At 30.9% G+C, this 23,598-nt stretch overlaps 1 protein-coding gene across 1 annotated transcript in view; it reads right to left on the bottom strand.

Annotated features, from left to right (window-relative positions):
* LOC136208130 (heavy metal-associated isoprenylated plant protein 3-like) overlaps positions 1–23,185 on the bottom strand; it is a 36,489-nt gene extending 13,304 nt beyond the window's left edge. The window contains exons 1-3 of the mRNA XM_065998949.1: positions 23,027–23,185; positions 22,336–22,486; positions 22,125–22,271 (exon numbers count right to left, since the gene is read on the bottom strand). Coding sequence (XP_065855021.1) covers positions 22,125–22,271; positions 22,336–22,486; positions 23,027–23,185 — 457 coding nt within the window. The remainder of the gene's footprint in view (positions 1–22,124; positions 22,272–22,335; positions 22,487–23,026) is intronic.
* Between the last annotated feature and the right edge of the window lie 413 nt (positions 23,186–23,598).

Genomic DNA, 23,598 nt, shown 5'->3' on the forward strand with positions numbered 1-23,598 from the left:
AGATTTGAAGTTTTTGGATCTGAATTTTAATCTTTTTTAAAAGTTTTAGTTCAAAACCAAATTGAATTGAAGTTCATACAACCACCACTGATGAGTTTTAATTGGATTTATATATATTTTAAAATGTTTTTGGATCTGAATTTTAATTTTTTAAAAAGTTTTAATCCAAAACCCAATTGAATTGAAGTTCATACAATCATATCTCTGTGTCTTTGAGATGAGTGAAACTCAGGTAAAAAAAAGAGGAAAAATGTTGAAAGTGGCGGTTTCAAGAGGAAGGTCATGACAAAGGCAAATGGAAGATAAGCTAAGTCAATTAATGGTTGTCACGTCCAGGTTTAAAAAAATATAATAATTTTTAATCTTTTATTAGTCAACATAAATTATAATATATCGTTTGAGAGTGTTAATTAATTGGGTTTAATTTAATGGTTTAGTTGTAAATAAAAAGTTTTGAGTTAATTTTATAAAAACGTTATAAATTAAAGGGGCTAAAATTAATATTTTTCAATTATTAGTATAATAAGTTGTAGTTGAAAAAATACTTATTAAAAAGAAAAGGTAAAGAATAATTAAGAATAATTAATTAATTATATTAAAGTAAGTGGAGTAGTTTTGTCTTCATAAATTCATACATGCATGTAAATATATATGTGTCAATTAGATATATACACATGACTTTTATATAGGTGTATGTATCAACTATTTATAAAGCATGGTTTTTACATGTACATGTGTCAATTAGATAAAAATCGAAGGGTTAATACATTAGTTGTCCCCTAAACTTGTCCAAAATAGTTGATTGACACCCTAAACTTATATGGTGTTCCTTAGCCTCCTAAACTTTCTTAAAGTGTCATGATTAGGTCCCTAAATCTATAAAAACGCCATAAAAATGTACAAAATAACAAGTTAAGTTGTTTTAAAGACATATAATTACGAATTAAGCCTTGACTTTTTAAGTTTTGAATTTTTTTACGGATTTAAACAAATTGCAATGTAGGTCACTTTAAACAAGTTCAGGGGGCAAATGGATTACTATAAGCAAGTTCAGGGAGCCAATAGGTCAGTTTAAACAAATTCAGATGGCCAATAGGTTATTTTAAGCAAGTTGAGGGGGCTAACGAGACGCTATGTAAGTTCAGGGAGCCAATCAATCTTTTTGGACAAGTTCAGGGGGCTTTTGATGTATTAAGCCAAAAACGAAAGTTCCAATAATACATCATATATATATATAATATATAATATATATGAAAGAGGGAGATTTTGGGTGTTGCCCAATATATGTATAAGTTTATGCCCAGGGCCGGTCCTGAGAATTAATGGGCCATAGGCAGAATAATAAATAAGGGCCCTCTGATTAAAAATTTTTAACATAAAAAATATTTCAGTACATAAAATTTCTTATTTATCTACCTATTAAATGTATTTGTTAAAAAATTAAATCAATTGCCACATGTATATATCGCACTCAAAAATTGTGTTATTTGGCAAAAAAAAAAATTAACAAAATCGATTAATTTTTCATCCAAGTTAAATGTCACTTATGGAACTTTAAGCGGAAAATATTACAAAATGGTATGACAAAATTTTGCATATCACAAAAGCCAAAATATCAGTTTAATTCTTAAATTAACCTTCAATTTTTATTCAAAATATCAATTTGACCCTTTAAAACCTTTTTTTAAATGACCCTTTGAAACCTAAATAATTTATAGGGCTTTTTACATTAATATCACAATTGGTTACAAAATTACAATTAAATCATATCATCAAAATTAATTTTCAATATATTATTAATTTTCACGGTAAATGCTATGTTTATTTTGTTTTTAACAAAGTAAGTTTTATTTATGTGTTTTCACCATTGGATTAATTTTCTAATCCATCATCCAATTGTGAAAACACCCAAGTAATGGTACTTTGTCAAAAACAAAGTAACCATAGAAGACACCTAATTTTCATATAAAAGAAATAAAGTATGATTTTATACTCAAATTAAAAAATTTAGACTCTAATACCTTAGTAAATATATGCTATCCCCTTAATTTATAAGCCATAATCTTTAAAATATATTAAAAATAATAATTTTACTAGTTTGACATAATTGTATATTAGTTTTTTTTATAAAAAAATCTTCATATTAATATATAATTTTACTAGTTTGACATAATTGTATATCAGTTTTAAAAAAAAAATCTTCATATTAATATATATATTTTTAAAAAACCAAATATTTGAGTATATTTTTTTTTTTGGAAAAAAACTTTGCAGTTTGTGGGGGTCAAACTAGGGCCCTTAGAATTGAAACAATAAACTTCAACCACTAGGATACTCTTTAGTTTTGGTATAAATATTTACCGCACACATATATATACAGTTGATAAAAAAAATTTGGGCCCCCTTACAGCCATGGGCCCTAGGCCGGTGCACCCCTGGCCTAGGCCCAGGGCCGGTCCTGTTTATGCCTTGGTATTATACTAATTGAGGGGGAAATGGAAATATAATTATAGAGAAAAGGAACTTTAAGGCTTCTCAAATTAATGGTAATTAATTCCTCACATTTCCTTTCTTTTAATTTAACTTAAGATTCAAGCATACTAGATGTGCTTAATTAAGGTATATATTTAATTGCTTAGAGTTTTTAATGAGTTGTTTTAATTAAAAAATTGATCCTTCCAAAGTTTTGATTGTACTCAATTAACCATGTGGAATTAATTAGGTCATTAATTAAGATTTAAAGTATAAATTGAAAATATATAAAATTTTATACTAGTTGTCCTTTGGATTTAATAATGTGAAATTCGGTATTAATAGACTCTTAGCAGTGCACGAGTTTAAATGTATAATGAGTCAAAACATAACTAAGTCGGTTTAAAATTAATATCTCAACGATCGAAAATAATCCAATAAGAATATTTCGATTATTTTAAATTCTATCAATAAAATAGTTTGAGCAACCTTAATTTATGGAGTTAAAATAGAAGGATTAATACTGATATTTATCAGTTAGAGTCGGTATATAGTAGAATATAAAATTTCTACAAGAGTTTGAATAAAATTAGTAAAAGTAGACTTACGACCCGTAACGAGTCTAACTGAATGAACGTTGTGATTATACTTGTTTTCGATTGCAACCTTATGGTTTAAAAATTTACAAAATGGTACCTTGAGGTTCATTCCATTATCAAACACATATCATATTGACTAACGGTGTTAAAAGTTAAAGGAAAAAGAGTTAATTTGGTCCTGATATTTATTTATTTTATAAATTAACCCTCTTATTATCTAATTAGCACAAACAAACCCCAAAAAGAAAAATAAAAATCAAATACACCTTCTTCTCCACGTCTCTAATTTTTTACTTTTTTTCTTCTTTCTCTCTCTAAAAATGCAAAACCCCACGAAGTTGTATCACATTAAAGAAACACAAACCTAAACTTCTTATTATGAAATTAAAAAAGAAATCGAATTATTCAGAAAGTAAAATCTAATGTTTATAATTATTGAATTCATGCATCGGAAATCAAAGAGTTGTTATAAGCAAAGAAACAAACAAATAATTAATAATTTAATCTGTTCAAAAAAAATAATTAATAATTTAATATACATCACAAGACAAATAAAAATAAAAGATTAACTCCAAGGTCAAACAACAGAGGTTGTGCCCAGTTGAAGAGGTTAAAATACTTCATTCCAAATCATACTTGGAAGAAGAGGTTTGCTCGAGAGTTATCATAATCTTAAAAAATGTGGATTTTTAATAGAATATGAATTAAAAATTAGTTTTAAAAATATAGTTTTTAATAAATTATTATAAAATGAGGATTAAATATGTAAGATTATAACCGACATGTCAAAATTATTATTAACTGTTACTTTAACCCTTCTAAATATTAATTATGTCTAAGATATTTAGTGTATTACTGATACAAATTCTTTTAAAATGCTAAAATTAAATCTGCTGCCTATAAGTTAATCACAATTTACTTTTATCAAATTGTCTAAAATAATTTATTGTGTTATTAATATAGTTACAAAAAAACCAGCAAAAAAATGTACGAAACTGCTTCAATTTATCGACAAACTTGTTTGGAAGGTCCAATGTGACGGCTAAATAATAATCAAACTAATCTTTTCAAATTTTCGATATTGAGGACTTAAATTGATCTTATTTGGAAACGTTAAGGATAAATTTACACAATGTTTAGTCCCCCTATTTTAAAAAAGACATTATAATGTGACTATCTTTTGTTACTGTTAAATTTTTGGTCCTTTTATCTTTTTTACCCGTTATATTCGGCATAAATAGATAACCAGAAAATACCAGAGTAATATGGTCATTTTGTACCACACTATGACTGTCCTGAAAGCTAAAAAATATTTGGTTAAAAATCTTTAAAAAAAAAGACAAAAGACCAAATGTTAACAGTGACAAAAAAAAAGACCTTATAATATGTTTTTTAAAATAAAGTGAGACGTAAAAAGGCAAGGACTAAATATATATTTAATTACTGTTCATATTAATTTATTAAAATAAAAAACAAATTTTTAATCTTTTAATAATTACTTATAATAAAAAAAAATATCTACATACATATTTATTTGTTTAGTTAATATATCAATTTATATATATATATATTGTTAGGATTAATTGGGTATGGATCTAATTAATCTGATCCGTTCGAAATGGAACAGACCAAGCGTACCTTAAGAGATGAAGAATTAAGGTTTTAGCTTCCTATAAAAAGGCTTAGCCCTAATCACAACACAAGGTTGAAACATAAAAGAAAAAGGTTGCCTCCCCTTGCTTCATGTGCCTCCTCTCTCTCTCTCTCTCTCTCTCTCTCTCTCTCTCTCTCTCTCTCTCTCTCTCTCTCTCTCTCTCTCTTCACTTCAGTATGTGGATTATTCAGTCTTTCATGGCTAACGTTGTGTGCCACTACAAGAAATCGTTTATTTTGTGGGGAAATATTTCGCCACTAAATACTATCTTTTCGCCACTAAAGGCTTTAGTGGCGAACTTAGAGTTCATCCTCGGTTCGCCATCCTATAGGCGCCACAGTAGGTACTTATGGGGAATTGCACTTTCGCCACAATTGGATATCATATTATGACGACATATATATCCTCACTCATCTTATTTATTTCCCCACTGATAAATATTTCATTGGGTTTAATATTTAGTTTTGTGGGAAACAAATTCGCCACTAAAAAATCATAGTTTGTGGGGAACATAATATATTGCCACTAATAAGTGACAATGTGTGACGAAAAATTTGACATAATTGATATATATATATATATTATGTGAAATACCTATTTCGCCACTAATAAGTGACATTGTGTGACGAAATATTCGTCACAATTGATATATATCTTATGTGGAATATATATTTCGCCAATGATGAGTTACATTGTGTGTCGAAAAGTTCTCCATAATTGATTTATATTTTATAGGGAATATTATAAATTCGCCACAATAAAAATGTATAACTGTGTAAAAATCGCCACAAAACATATAAGTCATTTTGATAAAAATATAATTCCCATAAAATATAAAAATATATATATTAATGAGAATTTAATCTCAAATTCATTAATTGATTTTGATTAATTTAATTTGATATTTCTAAAAAAAAATATGATATCTTAACAAAATTATAATAATAAAAGTTTATAAATTAAACAATAATAATAAAACAAAATTCATCATTAATTAGCATAAAGTTTGAAATTGTACAACCAATCCTAAAAAGCATTTAACAACTTACAAAATGCACTAGCTAGTTATAGCCACGGTGTGTCAAAAAGATTACATCAAATTCATCTTAATATGTTAAGATAATTACAAAATACCAATGTATCCATAAATATTTACTTTGAACCGAAAACCTGTCAAAAAAAAAACAGCAAATCAAATCAGAGAAACACTTATTATTTAAGCAAACTAGAGTCTTGTTTTTTCATGCATTATTATTAACTATTCTTTTGCAAAGAAAACTATTCAAGTTTTCCAATGAAATGCAATCATGATTCAAAAGCCAATTCATAGAATTACATAAAAGATATTTTACTTATATTGTTAAGCCTTGTGTATCAGTATATGATGTGCCTATTGAAAAACGACACATCCATACAATGCTTATACACTTTCTTTAATGATGTCTAAAGTATATATCAATTTTATTAGTAACAAGATCTCATCACCCTCTTGACAAAATTTTCAAGCACAAAGAGATCATTAATTAAAAAGAGCATAACACACAATAATATAACATTGACTTTATCAAATATATTAAGACCAAAATTTACCTTTTATGAGTTGGCCTTCGTCAACAAGGTCAAACACATAAACTAGTAATTTCTGATAAAGTCTAATGTTCATATGATAGCCAGAAGTCTAATGTTCATGTGATAGCTATAAGTCCAATAATTGGTTTCACATTGGATGTCAAATTGCCCAAGAAAATATGATAAATTCACAGCAACTTGTCTAATAGATGCTAGAAATGCAATACACTAAGGCGTCACTATAGTATCCTACTCCAGTATCCAGAAATTCACATATGAAAATGTGCAGATGTTTTAGCCGATTGTCAGTTACTAGTCATGAAACAGGGCTTACATTCTTCAATTTATGCCTTGTGATATATAACAGCAAAACAGGGCTTACATTCTTCAATTTGTAAGCTTCACATATTATATTGGCTTAAGGTTTAATTTGCACCCTATTCTATATATTAGAAGTCAATTAGATACACATTCTTTTAAAATCAACAATTCAGTCTCCAACCTATATCAAAGCCACCAAATAGTAAAAACCAAAAAAAAGAAGCATAATTGGGTGGAATAAATAAGATATACCAACTCAAAATCGGCCATTTGCGAGGAAGTTATCGAAGTTTTAGGATTCCTCCTTGGCAAAGTGACTGGTTATGAACTGAATGAAGGAAAAATATTGTTAATGAACACATATGAGGAGGTTCTATGGTAGATATAGGTTTAAGCATATGAATTACCAAAATCTGAAATTGAAACAATACCAAAAACTACAAAAGAACAAAGTAGGTTGCTCAAAGTCTGATGCCCTCTTAATTGATTGAGGATGAACAAAGACGAAATCGGTTAGGATCAAGCGAGAAGCATCTCATACTGAAAATTACTTTAGTCACTTGCATATTAAATTTGTCTGCCTAACTTTATGGCATCTTATGTTTAACGAAGATTCTGACTCCTTGAAGATTCCAAGTCCTTGAAAATGTAAATTATGGCATCTAAAAAGTTTATTTAGATAATATAATTTAAAAAAGGAAAAGAAGGACTATACTTTTCTTTCCAAAATCTACTGAAAACTCCAAGTGTGTAGCATGATGAATAAACTATAGTTTCTCGGAAGGTATAATTACAAAAATTGTAGGATGTTACAGTAAAAATCCCACATCAAGATGAATTTACAACAAACTCTACCAAACCACTCAGAATTGATGCTTATACGGTTCCAGACAAACAAATAACTAAAATTAATTAGAGGTATCAGTAAGATAGGACAGACAAACCATAATTCGTACTAGGAAACTACACATTAAATTATCCGGTGATTAAAGCAATTTGATATTTGACAAAACAACCAAAGCATATGCAATTCCAAGTACCAAGAACCTCGAAAGACTATTTCAAAGTGTTCTTTTGAAAACAGAGATAGAAAACGTGGTTACCTTAGAACACGGTTTACAATTTCTTGTTTTTTTGTTCATAAGTTAATGCCTACTATTCAATCAACTTTGAGCATTCTCATTGGACACTATGTCACAGACAGAAGATATGGATATCCCAATGATGTTGTAAAATTCCCCGAAATAAAAACAATATTAGTCATATAAAATCAACTTATTTTGAGTGGAAGAAACGAGAAACCTGCATTTGTTATTGCTGGAGGATTCAGATCAAACTGTTCTCCAACATGAGGCAAAAAAGAAGTTCCCAGATAGAGAGAAATGGGGTTGTTATCATTATTAGAAACATGAACCAGCCAGAGCAACCAACACAAAAAATTTGTAAAAAACAGTATCACGACTAATGAGCATACTCATCAATAAAGAGAAAATCATGTACATCCACAAAAGCTCTGAAGTGAGAGCTGACTGAGATAGTTACTAGAGTGACATTTTAGTGTTAAATATTTGCACGAAAAGTAAAATTCTGGAGTTAAATATATCTCCCACCTTAATCTAGTAATTGAGCACTTTGTTGACCAGAATAAGATAGACAAAATCAAAAAACTTTTAACTCCACCAAACCTGCCCAGTAACCTTTTTCCGCTAGAGGCACATATGTTTGGTAAGTTGGTCATCCTTGAAGAGTCTCCAGTCAAAAACTCCAATTACAACCTAATCCTGGTGTTGCTCGATTTAACCAAAGAGAGAAATTTCATTAGAAATTTCTACTAGATGATTAGAAGAATGTTAAACACAGAGAAACATTTACCAATAGAGTGTATGTCTCAACAAATCTTGGTATCCAATCCGAGAAGGATAAATTTTTGGCAAATTTCCCTCTTTATCATCTTCCACTTTAATTCCCACATTCTGTTGCCATAATATAATGAAAAGTCATATATCTAAACCATAAGAGATTAAAAAATTGATAATGAAGTCATAAATTTTAATATGCAGTAATTAGAACTATAATAGAATTGACAGCATTTAAACTCATAACTTCAGAATAACACTTAAAACAAACTTTAACTCCTAATTAGAAATCCAAATCTAATATTAAGCAGAAAATTAAAACTTTACCTTGGAGAGAGAGAGAGAGGATAGTAGTCTGTTTCAATTTGAAGCATACAGAAAATGATACGAATCTAAATGACAAAAATGGATGGAAGAAGGACCCACTTCCATGATTTGTTAGAGAAACCAGTTTTCGGATTTGTTAGAGAACCCACTTCCGCGATTTCGAGGCCAGAAAAACTCGATCAACCACTAATGTGTGGGAACCCTGTCAAATTACAACATTAGAAAGGAATCAAAACCAAATAGTGATGCAGCGAAACAGACTTTCGTCCTAAACGGTTGTTCGCGCACGAACAATGCTTAAAACCCTTAACGATCGTTGAATCGCGCACGACTAACGAAAATTGGAAAGAGAGAGAATAAACTCTTAAATTTTATTAATCAATAACTGCCTTACATAAGGTGGGGGTCGAGCCTTTATATAGGCTGGCCAATAAAACCTAATCCGAAACCTAAAAGGAAAAGCAATAAAACAGGAAAATAACCGAAAGTGCGATAAAAACACAAAACGCCGTTTTGAGGCCCTAAACGACCTCGGATGGCTAAAAAACACGTCCACCATGGGTCTATAGATCCATGGGTTTTATTCAATGGGCCGAATCCAATAAAATTAGGGTCCGAAATCGCTAAATTCCAACGATCCCGTTTTATCTTCAAAATCTCAGTTTCGGGTCCGCTTTCTCCAAATAGTTCAAGGCCCGCTCCACTTCATCATTCTCCCCTGGGTGAACAGAATTTGCCCTCGAATGGTCATCATCAGAAGAATCCCCAGAAAAAGGAATCAGGTGCTTCACATTAAAAACATCTGCAGTGCGAATATGACTAGGCAACTTCAACCGGTAAGCATTTGGGTTGATTTTCTCCACAATCTCCACGGGCCCTATCTTCTTAGCAGACAGGTTGTTATAATCTCCCACGGAGTACTTTTCCTTAGTCAGGACAGCCCAAACAAAATCCCCAACTTCGAACTCTACGTGGCGACGCTTCCTATCCGCATATTTCTTGTAATTGCTGGCTGCCTTCACAAGATTATCATGAACTTGCTTATGCACCTCCACCAAGCTGTTCACAAAAGTTTCTGCCTTCCCATGCACGCGCGTCTTATCTGGTAATGGTACCAAATCAAGTGGACCTCTTGGAACAATAAAATAAACCACAGCAAAAGGACTGAAACCCGTACTGCGATTAACAGCATGGTTGTGTGCAAACTCAGCTTTGCTCAACAATACATCCCACGTTTTAGCCTTGTCACCAATCAAACAACGCAACAGATTGCCTAAGGATCGATTCACAACTTCAGTTTGCCCATCAGTTTGAGGATGGTAGGCAATACTAAAATTCAATTGTGTATTGACCATTTTCCACAAACTACGCCAAAAATGGCTAACAAATCGAGTGTCTCGGTCAGAAACGATAGTTTCTGGCAAGCCGTGCAGCTTATAAACCTCTCGGAAGAACAATTGGGCTACTTGAACAACATTAGTTGTCTTTTTACAAGGAATAAAGTGTACCATTTTTGAAAAACGATCCACCATAACAAAAATAGAATCATTGCCTCGTTGTGTACGCGGTAACCCTAACACAAAGTCCATACTGATGTCTACCCAGGGCTGTGTAGGAATAGGAAGTGGACGATACAACCCTGCATTAGTAGCTGTTCCCTTCGAAACTTGGCAAACGCGACATCTCTGTACCAATTTCTCCACTTCTTTTCTGATAGAAGGCCAGAAGTAATTGGCCTGAACCAACTGCAATGTACGATCCCGGCCCACATGACCTTCTCCATGCAGCTCTTCAATAATTTTTAACCGCCAACTACAATCAGGGACACACAACTGGTTGAACTTGAATAGAAAACCATCTTGAAGGTGGTAACCTGTACGCTCTCGGATGGCTAAAAAACACGTCCGCCATCGGTCTATAGACCAATGGGTTTTATTCAATGGGCCGAATCCAATAAAATTAGGGTCCGAAATCGCTAAATTCCAATGATCCATTGATCTTTAAAATCTCAGTTTCGGGTCCGCTTTCTCCAAATAGTTCAAGGCCCGCTCCACTTCATCAAATAGCTTAAGAGACGGTTGATTCTCAGGTTATTGTAAAAGAGAGAGAATCGTTTAACTGGCCTTGAAGGACCTAAGACGATGCTATTTCTAGCATCCAAGAGACCTAATCTCCAATTTCAGGTTACCCATAGAAATCAGATTTTGATTTGAGTTTCCACAAAGAGAGAATGGGAGGTTAGGTTTTCTGATGATGAGAATCGCAAAAGAGATAAGATGTTTCCCGAACATATCATAAAAAATTTAAGTTTTTTCTATTGAGGCGCCTAAAAATGGCGCTCTTTTTTTCATTTTATTATGGGGATTTTATCAATTTTCCCACTGATGTTTTCATAAATCAGTGGTGAAATTAATATTTCCCCATTAAATTTTGATGATTTTTTCTCTTTAAATCTTTTTCTTTTTTAATTCATTGATCTAGTCCTATATAATTTGATAAGTGAGTCATTTTTATAATTTTTAATTTACATAATAAAATTTTAAATTCTAAAGATGAATTTATGAATAATTACTTTTTTTAAAATATTATGAATAATTACTTAAAATGATTTTAAAGGGGAAAATCATAAATTTCTCATAAATACACTATTGTTTAGTGATCCTGTTAAAAAGTCTTCACTAAATGCATACACTATTATGGGGAATAATGTAATTCGCCACTATGAAGAGTTTATGTGGGGAATTAACATGTTCGCCACTAAAACATGTCATTATTTTGTGGGGAAAACTTTAAATTCCACATAAAACATATCTAATTTTGTGACGAATTAAGTATTCATCACTATAAATTATGATTTTATGCAGAAAAAGTGTTTGGTTAACTTCAGAATGTTCTAAATATTATTGGGAACAACATTAATTCTTGGACTTTGCTCAAATTCCTTACCGTTTAGTCTCTATAAATTACGAAAGTATATAGTTGGGTGAAATTAAGGAAAATAATTAAGTTGGGTTAAAAAATAATTGTTGGATCCTCATTTAAATAAAAAAATCAGAATATATAATTTTAAAAATAAAGGTTGAAGGGATATTGGACTAAGCATAATTAATTAATTATGCTCTTAAGATTTTTGGTTAGTTAATTTGGTTGATATAAGTATTATCAAAATGAATTATAAGTATATATGTTTATATGTTGTTTGATGATGAGTAATTTTGGAAGTAAAGTGTTGGAATTACTGACAGTTATGGAACTGTCGGATGATTGATGTCCAACCGGGTTGATAAATTATAGTCTATGGAGTCCCGGTTTGGACTTTGAATATTTTTGAATATAGAAGTGTATTTTATTGCAGAGTTAACCCTAGTTATTACTAGGAGGATGTTCGTTTTATAGGGGAGACTCTGCCGAATTTTCGGTAGACAGTCTGTAAAACGAGACAAAATAAATTTTAATATTTCCCTAAACATATATAAATTCTAAAAATAATATTATCTCTTTTAGATACTTAACTGGTAGGAGGAGCAGCAGTACCTGAAAATTAGGACAGTCGGCTAGGAGAAATTTGTGAGTTAATTATATGTTATGCATTTTTAATTTAGCATTTGCATTCATAATAAATGATTTCATGATATTTCAATTAAAGTATTATTTTTACTTATAAAAGTATTTTATTGTTTATAATAATTTATACGTAATTATTTGTGGATAAATACGTGTTATGGACATGCTTCCTGGTGAGCGGCATCAGGACCTTGTGCGCACAGGTACTATCGGGTTATTGGATATTGATGATACTAATTTTGTGAATGTTGTGATATATGGATAAGCTCGGTTGAGATATTCTCGGGCTATATGATCTGTGGATTTTGGATTTAAGTGAGGCTGGGTACGGAATCGGTTGAGTTATTCTCGGTCCTCCAGCTAACTGGGCGTGTGGTCGGTTGAGTTATTCTCGGTCCCCCAGTTATTGGATAAAAGTGATATAGTGATTATTGGTGGATTATTAGATTGGGTATTGAGGTTTAGGGTCCAACACACGTATTAAACCACCTATATATTTATTTATAAGATAATTTTATGAAAAGCATATTGTGTGATCACTTATATTATATATATTGTTATTATTATTGTGTGTTAACATAAATGTTAAATTACTCATGCATTGCATATAATTAATTCACTATGGGAGGTTTGACTCCTTTAATTTTTCAGGTAACTAGAAGTCTGTTGCAGCCCACGGTATTTCTTCGGGCAGCACATCTATTTTATTATGTATGACTATTTAAGAATTATGTTAAAATTTATATTCTAGACCACAGTACCAGTTTGAGGATTATATTATGTGTGAATTGAAGGAGTTAATATTAAATTATGTTAACACTATTAGTAAGGTTGATTTTATATTATATTAAGGCTTGCTACGGGTTCCGATAGCTTGAGCTTACCCGTTCCCTAGCGCCGGTCACGGTCCGTGGGATGGATCGTGACAATATCATTTTATGTGGGGAATAAATAAGTTCCCCACTAAAATCTCATGATCAGTGGTGAAATAAATATTCCCCGCTAATCTATTAATTTTAGTGGTGACTAATATTTCTCCACTGGTTGCCTGTTATCGGTGGTACAAGATCGTGGTGCTAAGATCCGTTTCCGCTACTCTGAGAGATCTACAGGTTCTGCGATTCAAGAAAGTATGCCCGAACTTGTATATCTCAAATGGATTAATTGTCGTTTATATCTTCATTAGTATCAGACCCACAGATTTTGTACTCTGTGTTTTTTTGTATCCATAGATATGAAGAATTTTGTGAGATCATTCAAAAAATGATCGTATTGATGTGTTTATATATATTCTTGATTTTGTTCTTGGTTTTTTTTAGTATAAACATGTTTTTTTATTAGTATGATCTTCTTATCAATCTTGTAACATCCGTGTCCAAAATATAATCTTTATACGGTATTTTTATCGCATTATCTTTTGATTTATTAATCAACCAAGTGGATGTTACAAGTATATGATTGGAGTTTGTTCAAATTATTTTTATGTGCAAATTGAGGAATTGGGAAAAAGTTTATAATTAATTAGTGACCTTTTGTTAAAAATTAAAAAATATAGGTTAAGTTAAAAATAATAAAAAAAAAACTAATTTCGTGATGCACCATAGTTTATAAGAATGAGTGCAATCTTAATATAATTATAATATATTATAAATTCTATATTATATAAACATTTTTTTGACACGTGTATAAAAATAACTAAAAATCTTAATATAATAAGTTATAAATTTATGACAAATGTAAACTATGTGTCTAGCATCAGGATATTCTTATTGACACATGGTTTATCAAATTGTTAAAAATTGACATATGGCATATATAATTTGATGAATAAAGTTTTATTCTTTATAAAATTCCTATATAAGCTCCATATGAATTGGGAGAGAGATCCTTTGATCTATCGTTTAGATTAAGGAGAATGTTGGGGTGAGTAAATTATTAAAAGAAAAAAAAAATATACATAATCATTATATTGGTCTTGATATTTAAAGAAAGTTTGGAGAGGAGATAAATAAATTGTGTTTTTCTCGATTCAATCGAACCATGAAGAAATAGTATACGGAACCGAACTTCTGACAGTGGCGTGAATCAACGACTATCAATGGATCACATCGACGAATTTTTGGTGACCAACGACGACATTTCGGTAACGAAATTTTATACCCAAATTATTTCGATAGTTTTGGTAAATTTTAATAGATTTACGATTAACGATTTAGCGTCTATGAATTACTAATAGAATATAAATTTTAGGCTAGTTGTCCTTTAGATTTATCGAAGTGAAATTCCGTATTAAGACTTTTAGCCGTGTAACGAGTTTAAAAGTATAATTGGTCCAAAATAATTAAGTCGGTTTAGAATTAATATCTCAGCGATAAAAAATTAATCCAATAAGAATATTTTAATTATTTTAAATTCTATAATAAATATGTTAAGCATTTTAATTTTTAGAGTTCAAATGAGTTATAAATTAAAAATGACTCATACCGATATTTGCCAATCAGAGTCGTAATATAGAGTCGTAATATAAAGGTTAGTACAATACTTCGAATATAAAAATCTATACGGATAAACTTCTAGCTGTGTTACGAGTCTAACTGAACCTTCGGTCAGAATTAACGGTACAAGTTTAGTATTATAGATTACAATTTCAGTGACGAACATAAATAGTCTAATAGAAACGTTCGGTTTAAAATTTAATTTTATATGATAATTAAGTGGCGTTAATTTATCGAATTAAAATACCTTGAAAATAGAATGACTAATACTAATATTTATCCAGTAGAGTCGGTATAAAGTCGAATATAAAATTAGTACAAGAAATTGAATTTAAAACTAGTTCAAATAAACTTATGACAATATAACGAGTCTAATGGTGTACTCGGTCTAAATTAATTATATTAGTTTAATGTTATACGTAACTATTCACATGACAGATAAAAATAAGTTTTAGTCTTAAATTATTTAAGTGGTTTTGAATATGTTTTATTAATTGTTTAAAATATTCGTACACTTTTGATTTTCATTATTTAAAGAATAATTATTCATTATCGTAGTATTTCGGAAATTTGGTCGAAAGAAATGAATTTGACAATCTTATGTGAATTGTTTTTGGATTGAGGAAACTATTTCGGTTATTGTTAATATTTATGAGATTTGGATTCAAATCCAATATGATTTTTATGCTGTAATATTTTGAAGGATAGGTAAAATGGTTTTGTCCATCTAGCATTGCCCGAGGTAGGAGTTGTATGAATTGTAAGACCATACCTAAGGGCGGTATGGACAGAGTGCACGGCTGGTAGTCCTAACGTTATGCAAGGCGAGATATGAATGAGATATCTCGATTATTGATATGATTGATGTTATGATAAGCTACACGGGTGGAATTCGAGGATGGACACACACACAAATTTTGTATTACGTTTTGATAATGTTTGATGATTTGAATTATAATGTTTTACGTTTGTTTGATTACGAGTTGATTTATTAAAGCGATTTATTTGATTACGACTTGGTTTGTAAGCGATTTATTTGATTATGAGTTGGTTTGTTAAAGCGGTTTATTCGATTTAATTCGTTTTGATAAAGTGATTTATATATATTAAATTATATAGTAATAAAGTGAAATATACAATTAAGTTATTAGCAAATCAATCAACGTGTCAATAAGTTAAAATGAGTTCATAAGTTCAGAGAACTACCTAATTAAGAGAACTACCTAAATAGGTAGAACTACGTGGCTTTGATTCCCGATTTAAAAGATTAAAAGATGTTCGGGATACGTAGGAAGCTTGATAGAACTATCAAGTCCAAGCCAAATAATTAATAAAACTTTAGGTAGTCTAAATAAATTTTTATCTATTAGAAAATAGATTCGTGTTTCAGACCGATAGGCGTTCGTTATCCTATTTTCCCTTCATATCTGATGCCGTTTAGGGTCGGGTGTGACAAATCTAAAATAAGTTTTTGATCCGATTTAGAAAATTTTATCAAAAATATGTTTTTGATCTTCTATAAACGATTGAAACTCAAAAGGAATTCATATTTTTCAAAATTGTTCAAGGTCAGAATCAGCCTTGAGATGCGTGTTTTTCGAAAAATCTATTCACAGATTGAACAAACATCTTTTTAAATTCGTTTTTCGACATTCTGTGTAAGCTCACCCCCACCCTCCCTCTAAGCATCATTTGGATTTTTCACTGGCGGAAGAAGAGAGATGCACAGAAGTTTTGTTGTACCCTCAGCTACTGAATCTACCTTGGAAAAATGGTTGCAATTTCACCCTCCACTTGAAGAAAAGTTTAAAATATTGCAATTGTATCGGAAAACCCTCTTCTTTGACTCCACCACTAGTATAAATTAGGGGTGGCAACGGAGCAAGGTAGAGATCGATGCATCGCCCTCAATATTTTTTAGGGTGGTTTTGGAAAATTTTAAAATAAAATTTAAGAATTTTTTAACGCCTGCAGGGATGTCTATGCATGACGAAGAATCCCTAAATGATATGGGCACTGAAGGATAAACTGGGGAAAAGAAAGCTACTCAAATTGCTCAATTTTCCATATTTGATATGCTCTCTAATACCACGTCGAAAGAGAAAACTGCATATTATATGTTGATAATTTATCAAAAGATATATTAGGGTAGTTTTACCAACACATTAAACCAATTTATTTTAGCCCGATAAATTACATCCATGGTCACTGAATTTTATCCATTTCAACATTATTATCACTAAACTTCAGTTTTTAATAATATGGCCATTAAACTTGACATTTTTCAACACCGGTGGTTACTCAACGCCCCAAAATGACCGTTGATGGGCTCAAAATAAAAAATTCAAAAAGTTAATGATATTCTAAGGAACTTTAATTCTTGAAAAATTTCATTTTGAGGTCATTTAGGTGTTGTTTGGTTAGGAGATAGTGAATTTTTAGAGAGAGAAAGCTCCAAATAAATGTGATTTTGGAAAATAAAAAATGTGGTTTCATGGTAAATATCGTTCTGAACAACTTTAATTCTTGAATATTTTTATTTCGAGGTCGTTAACGGTTATTTTAAGGAGTTAATTAGAATTGAATGGTCACCGGTGTTAAAAGGTGTAAAGTTCAGTGATCATACCGTTAAGAATAAAAGTTTAATAGACACAATGTTAAAATGAAGAAAGTTCAGTAGTCATGTATGAAATTTATCCTATTTTAGCCTTGCTATAATTCACAAAAATATAAAATTGAAAACTTTGAATGAGGATAAAAAAAACAGAAACAACACAATTTTATAGTAAAATAAAGGTATATGGTATGTTTTTTTTTAGAAAACAAAGTATTTAAAATTACACTGTTAAGTTCTGATGACAATCAAGAGAATTTACCAAACACTTTCTATTTCATATTTAGTATTAAAAGGTAAGAATCAGTTCCGAAAAATGGAAACAAACAAGCACAAAATAAAGGCTAATTTAGTTGTAAGGTTATTAAAAAAGTTTAATTTTACTTCCATCATATCAAACAAATCAATTTTGTCTCAAGTCAATAGTAGGCATCCTAACTCAATTATACTATTCTTTTTAGGAAATGTCACTTACTTTTAAAAGCACCAAATTTAACTAAACTTTCTAACATAAACATAAAAATGAGTTGAATAAAATTGAGATGTTTTATAAAATAAGAATAAAATATATATTTTTAATAATCTTGAGGTAAATTTTGTCAATATTCCAAATAATTGTGTTTTTAATACTAAGAATAAAAATTCTACAAGAATGATATTTTTAGGTAATTTACAGCTATGATCTTTTAACTTTTTACTTGTTTTCATTGTGATCTCTGAACTTTAAAGATGAACATTGTGATTATTGAACTTTCAACTTTGCACTATATTAACATAATTATATCATATACCGTTGATTAATATGTGCACTCCAATAATAATAGTTAAACCTCTGTTATAAACTTGGTGAAAATGATATTTTAAACAATTTTAATTTTTGAACTTTTAGTTTAGACATCATTTAAGTGTTATTTATTGAGAAAATGGTTGTTTAAAGAAAAAAATCTTAATTGTCAGCTAGGTGTGCGTAATTTTTTTTTTTTTTAAATCTAGACGGTTAGTAAAGAGTAAATTTGATATAATACTAATTTGGACCAAAATCAATTTTATATATATATATATATATAACTTTTTTTAAATTTTGTTATATATAATAACATACCGTTTGTTTGTTAAAAAATATTGAATACGAAAAAATTTTGTTTTTTTTCGGTATTTAATTGCAACTGAGAAATAAAAGGAAATCATAATAACTACTATTTTTAAAAGGTAAAAAAAAAAGATAGAATTAAAATTCAAAAGTTTTCTACATAGATATATAAATTCAAGATATAACATTCATTCGACTCTCCGAACCTTTAAAGTCAATTAGAATCGTAAACTATCAAAATCTTCAACTAAGCAGAAATCATCAATTGAGTCATCCATCCTAAGCAAAAGTCATCAATTGATTTGGTTCGGTTAAACACTTCTAGACCCTATTTTTCAAATCCATTTTGAGCCAATACAAACGTTATAATAATCCATATCAAATAGTCACAATTACTAATTTGTGCTATTTAATTATTTCTTTATTACATGTGCACAACAAAACATCTGATAAGAATTTAAATAAGATGAGATAAACACAATACCATATGTATATACGCATCTTTGATTGTAAAAGAAAAATTTGTGTTTTCATGTTTTGTCAAATTTGTATTTGCGGAGTTTTTTTATTCAAACGAAGACTGAAGTTTTCGTTTTGCTAAAACCGAAGATCTTTTAGTTTGATATCGAAAAAATGACCGTTGGCGATCTTAAAATGGAAATTTTCAAGAATTAAAGTTGGTTAGTACCAAATTGAGTATGGAACCAAATTTTTTATTTTTCGAAATCATCCTTTTAGCAGGTTTCTCTCTCTAAACGTTCAATTTCTCTCTCCTCACAAAACAACACCTAAATAATCTCAAAATTAAAAATTTAAAGAATTAAAGTTATTTGTAATATCATCAAGTCTTTGTTTTGATGTCATCAATGCTCATTTTAATTTTGAGGTCTTTATTTTTAACAAAGCCAAAGACCTTAGTCATTTCTTGGTCGTAAAAAAAACCTCAGTTCCCGTTTGGACAAAAAAAAATCACAGGTATCTGTTTGACAAAACGTGAAAGCACTAAGTTGTTTTAGACTTTTACCATAATTGATATGTTAATAGTGATAACATGACACGTACACAAGTAGAGTAAAGATAACAAGATTTGTGATTGAGGAGAGACTTGGTTAATATAGTTGGAAATTGGTCCAATTTGTCAAAGTTAGGTCCTTAATTGTACCATTTAGAGTATTAGAAGATAAAATCGCTTTTAGTCGATACTAGAATGTTTTTGTACCTTATCTCATATATATATTGATGCGAAAAATAAAAATTAGGTATAAATAACAGCAAAAGATAGTGACTGATTCATGATCCACTGACATTAAGAGGTGTTTGAATATTCTCTTGTAATATATGGGTGCTCTACACATAATTTTCATTGAGTCGTTCGACGGTGTGTGTAAGCTCACCCCCACCCTCCCTCTAAGCATCCCTTGGATTTTTCACTTGCGGAAAAAGAGAGATGCACGGAAGTTTTGTTGCACCCTCAGCTACTGAATCTACCTTGGAAAAATGGTTGCAGTTTCAGCCTCCACTTGAAGAAAAGTTTAAAAATGTCGCAATTGTATCCGAAAACCCTCTTCCCTGACTCCATTACTAGTATAAATTAGGGGTGGCAATGGAGCAAGGCAGTGACGAAGAATCTCCAAATGGCATGGGCGCCGAAGGATAAATTGGGAAAAAGGAAGCTAGTGAAATTGCTCAATTTTCCATATTTGATGTGCTCTCTAATACCATGTCGAAAGAGAGAATTGCATATTACATGTTGATAATTTATCAAAAGATATATTAGCTAGGGTAGTTTTACCAACACATTAAACCAATGTATTTTAGCCCGATAAATTACATTCATGACCACTAAATTTTATTCATTTTAACATTATTATCTCTGAACTTCAGTTTACTATTACATTCAATTACACCTCACCTACCCTTATTTACTATGACATTCAATTACACCTCAAAACAAACAAGATTAGCTACCCTCACTTACTTTAAAATACCCGCATCCAAACAAGTTGTTACACCAAGCTTAAACTCAGGTCTACATTTCTCACTATTGGGTTTTCTTTCTCCACGACAAGTACTTGTATTGGGGCAACAGAATTGACTGTCCTGGCAGGCAAGCATTGCGAGTCTTGTGAGGGTTTGGGTCACCAAGAATCCAACCTCAGGTGTGCCCTTGAAGAAGCTTTGTTCTTAAACAGGTATATATATATCATTTCGTTTTCCTCAGGTTTCTATATATTTTAGTGATTTGATTTTATAACTTTCATCAGATGTTATTTTGAGTTCTGCTCAATCTTTAGATGCTGGGGAAGTTTGGGAACTGCTAATTTGAATTTATGTTTCACTGGTTTTTAGTACTACTACTTGGATTTGAGAAAGGAAAATTGTACTAGAATTTGAAAATTTTAATTTCTGCAACTTTTCTTGTTGCAGGACCTTTGTGATGCCTTCTCAAATTTGCATTAATCCAATACACAATAAGGAGGCGATTCTTCATCATCTAATTAATTAAATTTTAGAATTCATCCAAATGGACCTCCCTTAACCACTACTTAAGCACAATAATTCTTGATTATCATTACTAATGACAAAAATTCACAGTAATTTAATTCTCCTTTTAAAGGATATTTACTCTTTTAGCCCTATTACATAGTATTATATACAATAGCCGTGATCGTGGTTTTACATGATGGAACAAGTATGGGGATTGTCGTCGCTGAATGGATGGTTGTACGCTGGTTCAATATAATACCTTTGTTGCATGTGTCCATAATTGTACACCGGAATTTGATCATAACTGTATTGCGGCTGTTGCGAGTGAACAGTGTACCTCTGAACAAATATCCGGTGCATCCATGAAGTTGGAACATATGGCGGATAATAGTCCATTTTATTTATTACCTCCCCCATAGCACCACCGTCACCACTAGCTGCCGTCGCCGGATCTGGAACTGGAGCTGGAGCTTCTTTATTCTTCACCTTTGCTTCTTCTTCTCCTCTTTCATCGCCTTTCTTATTCTTTTTCTTATTCTTTTTCTTTGCTGCTCCTGCTCGGGCTTGATCTTTTTTAGCATCACTCTTTTTCTCGCCGGCTTTGGCGCCTTCTTTATTATCATCCTTCTTTTCCTCTCCTCCTCAGTCTACTTTCTTAGCAGCATCATTCTTTTTATCGCCTCCTCCGTCGCCACCTCCGCCGACTTCTTTCTTTGCCTCGTTTGTCTTCGGCTGAACGGCCTCGTCTGTCTTGGGCTGAACGGCCTCGTCTGTCTTGGGCTGAACGGCCTCTTCTGTCTGTCTGTTAGCAGCATCGTTCTTTTTCTCGCCTCCTCCGTCGCTGCCGCTGCCGCCGCCGACTTCTTTCTTTGCCTCGTGTGTCTGCGTCGATTAATTAAATCCAAATTAGTTAAATCACTTTAATCTTCCATCCAACACATCGTAATCAGAAACGAATTTAAATTATTTTTTTTATTATTATTATACCTCTTTAAGTGGTGGTTTCTTCACCTCCGGTTTCTTTTCGGCAGCTTTCTCCTCTGGTTTCTTCACCTCCGGTTTCTTCTCACCACCACCGCCGGCATCTTTATTCGGCTGCGGAGATACAATCTCTACTTCCTTCTTCATTTTCTTTTCCAGCCTGGCTTTCACTTTCTCAGGGTCAACTTTCCCGGTCACCGTCAATTTGTTCGATTGACGATCCGTCTTCGCCGACTCCACACCTTCAACAACAAATCACAAATTTCAATTGGCAATCCAAATCAATCAATCCTATTCAATTCTCACCTTCTAAATGCTTCACGGCTCTTCTAATTTTCTTGCAACAGCCTTCACAATGCATGTCGATTTTGTAAACAGAAACAGACTTTTCATCCTTCTTTTCGCCTCCGGCGACGGAGGCGGCACCCTTTTTATCTCCTCCGCCTTCTCTCTGCTCCTAAGAAAAGCAAAATTGCGTCAGATTAGAAATTAGCTCAAAGGTAAATTAGCTCACCGCCTTGTGTAAGCATTGGTAGAGTAATTTTATTTTATTTTATTTAATTTAGTCAATAAGTTGTTAAAAACATTGGTAGAGTAATTTTAATTTGAATTTTATCCTAACATCATAATATTAATTAGGCTAATTTTACTTTTAATTTCAATTACACTTAATTCAGTCAAAATTTTATTTTTTTCAAATTTATCCACCTGAAAAAATAATGTTTTAATCAAGTTTAATTCTTCAATCTTTTTGGTTTGAGGTTATTTAGGTGTTGTTTTTTTTTATGAGAGAGAAATTTAATGTTTAAAGAGAGAAAACTTAAAAAATGATAATTTTGAAAAATAAAAAATTTGGTTATTTAATTCTTAAAAATTTTCATTTTGAGATCGATATTGGTCAAATTTGAAAAAATAAAATTTTTACCAACCACATATACCGATCTAAAAAAATGTGAACCCACGTAACATTTATTTGAAATTAACTCAGACAACTCACTTGATCTGGTTGAGTTTCAAACTCCATCGGTATGTCTATGTCGCATAGTCTGGAACACTTTCGAAAAGCTAGTTTGCTCTTTGCATACATAGCTTTAATCATAAGATAATCTTGGAGGTCCTCCATCACCATGGCGGCACCTTTGAAATGTTTCCACATTTAGACTGATCTTCATTCGGTGTTTGTCAAGCACTTCAAATGGGTGAGATTGATGGCCTAAAGATTTAATATAAAATGGTTTGTAATGAATGAAAATTTAACTAATAGAACAAAATTAACTTTGAAATAAAGGATGTTTGATTACCTACTTTTCTCTTTATGTTTTCCTTTTTACTTTAAAAGAGAGAGTTTTATGTGTTGGGTTAGACATCCTTTGTTTCCCTTTTATAGATGAAAAATCAATCTTTTCAACCGTAACAGTCAATTTCATTGAATTTTCAAAACTGATTAAATATAGTCAAATATACATCTTACCATTTTTAAGAAAAATGCATTCCAAAATTTATTACATTATAACTGTCCAAATTTTTCAGTTTTAAAATTGTATTCCATTCTAACCTATTAAAATTCAA

The sequence above is a fragment of the Euphorbia lathyris genome, chromosome 10 (genome assembly GCF_963576675.1).
Source record: "Euphorbia lathyris chromosome 10, ddEupLath1.1, whole genome shotgun sequence".
NCBI classification, from domain to species: Eukaryota; Viridiplantae; Streptophyta; class Magnoliopsida; order Malpighiales; family Euphorbiaceae; genus Euphorbia; species Euphorbia lathyris.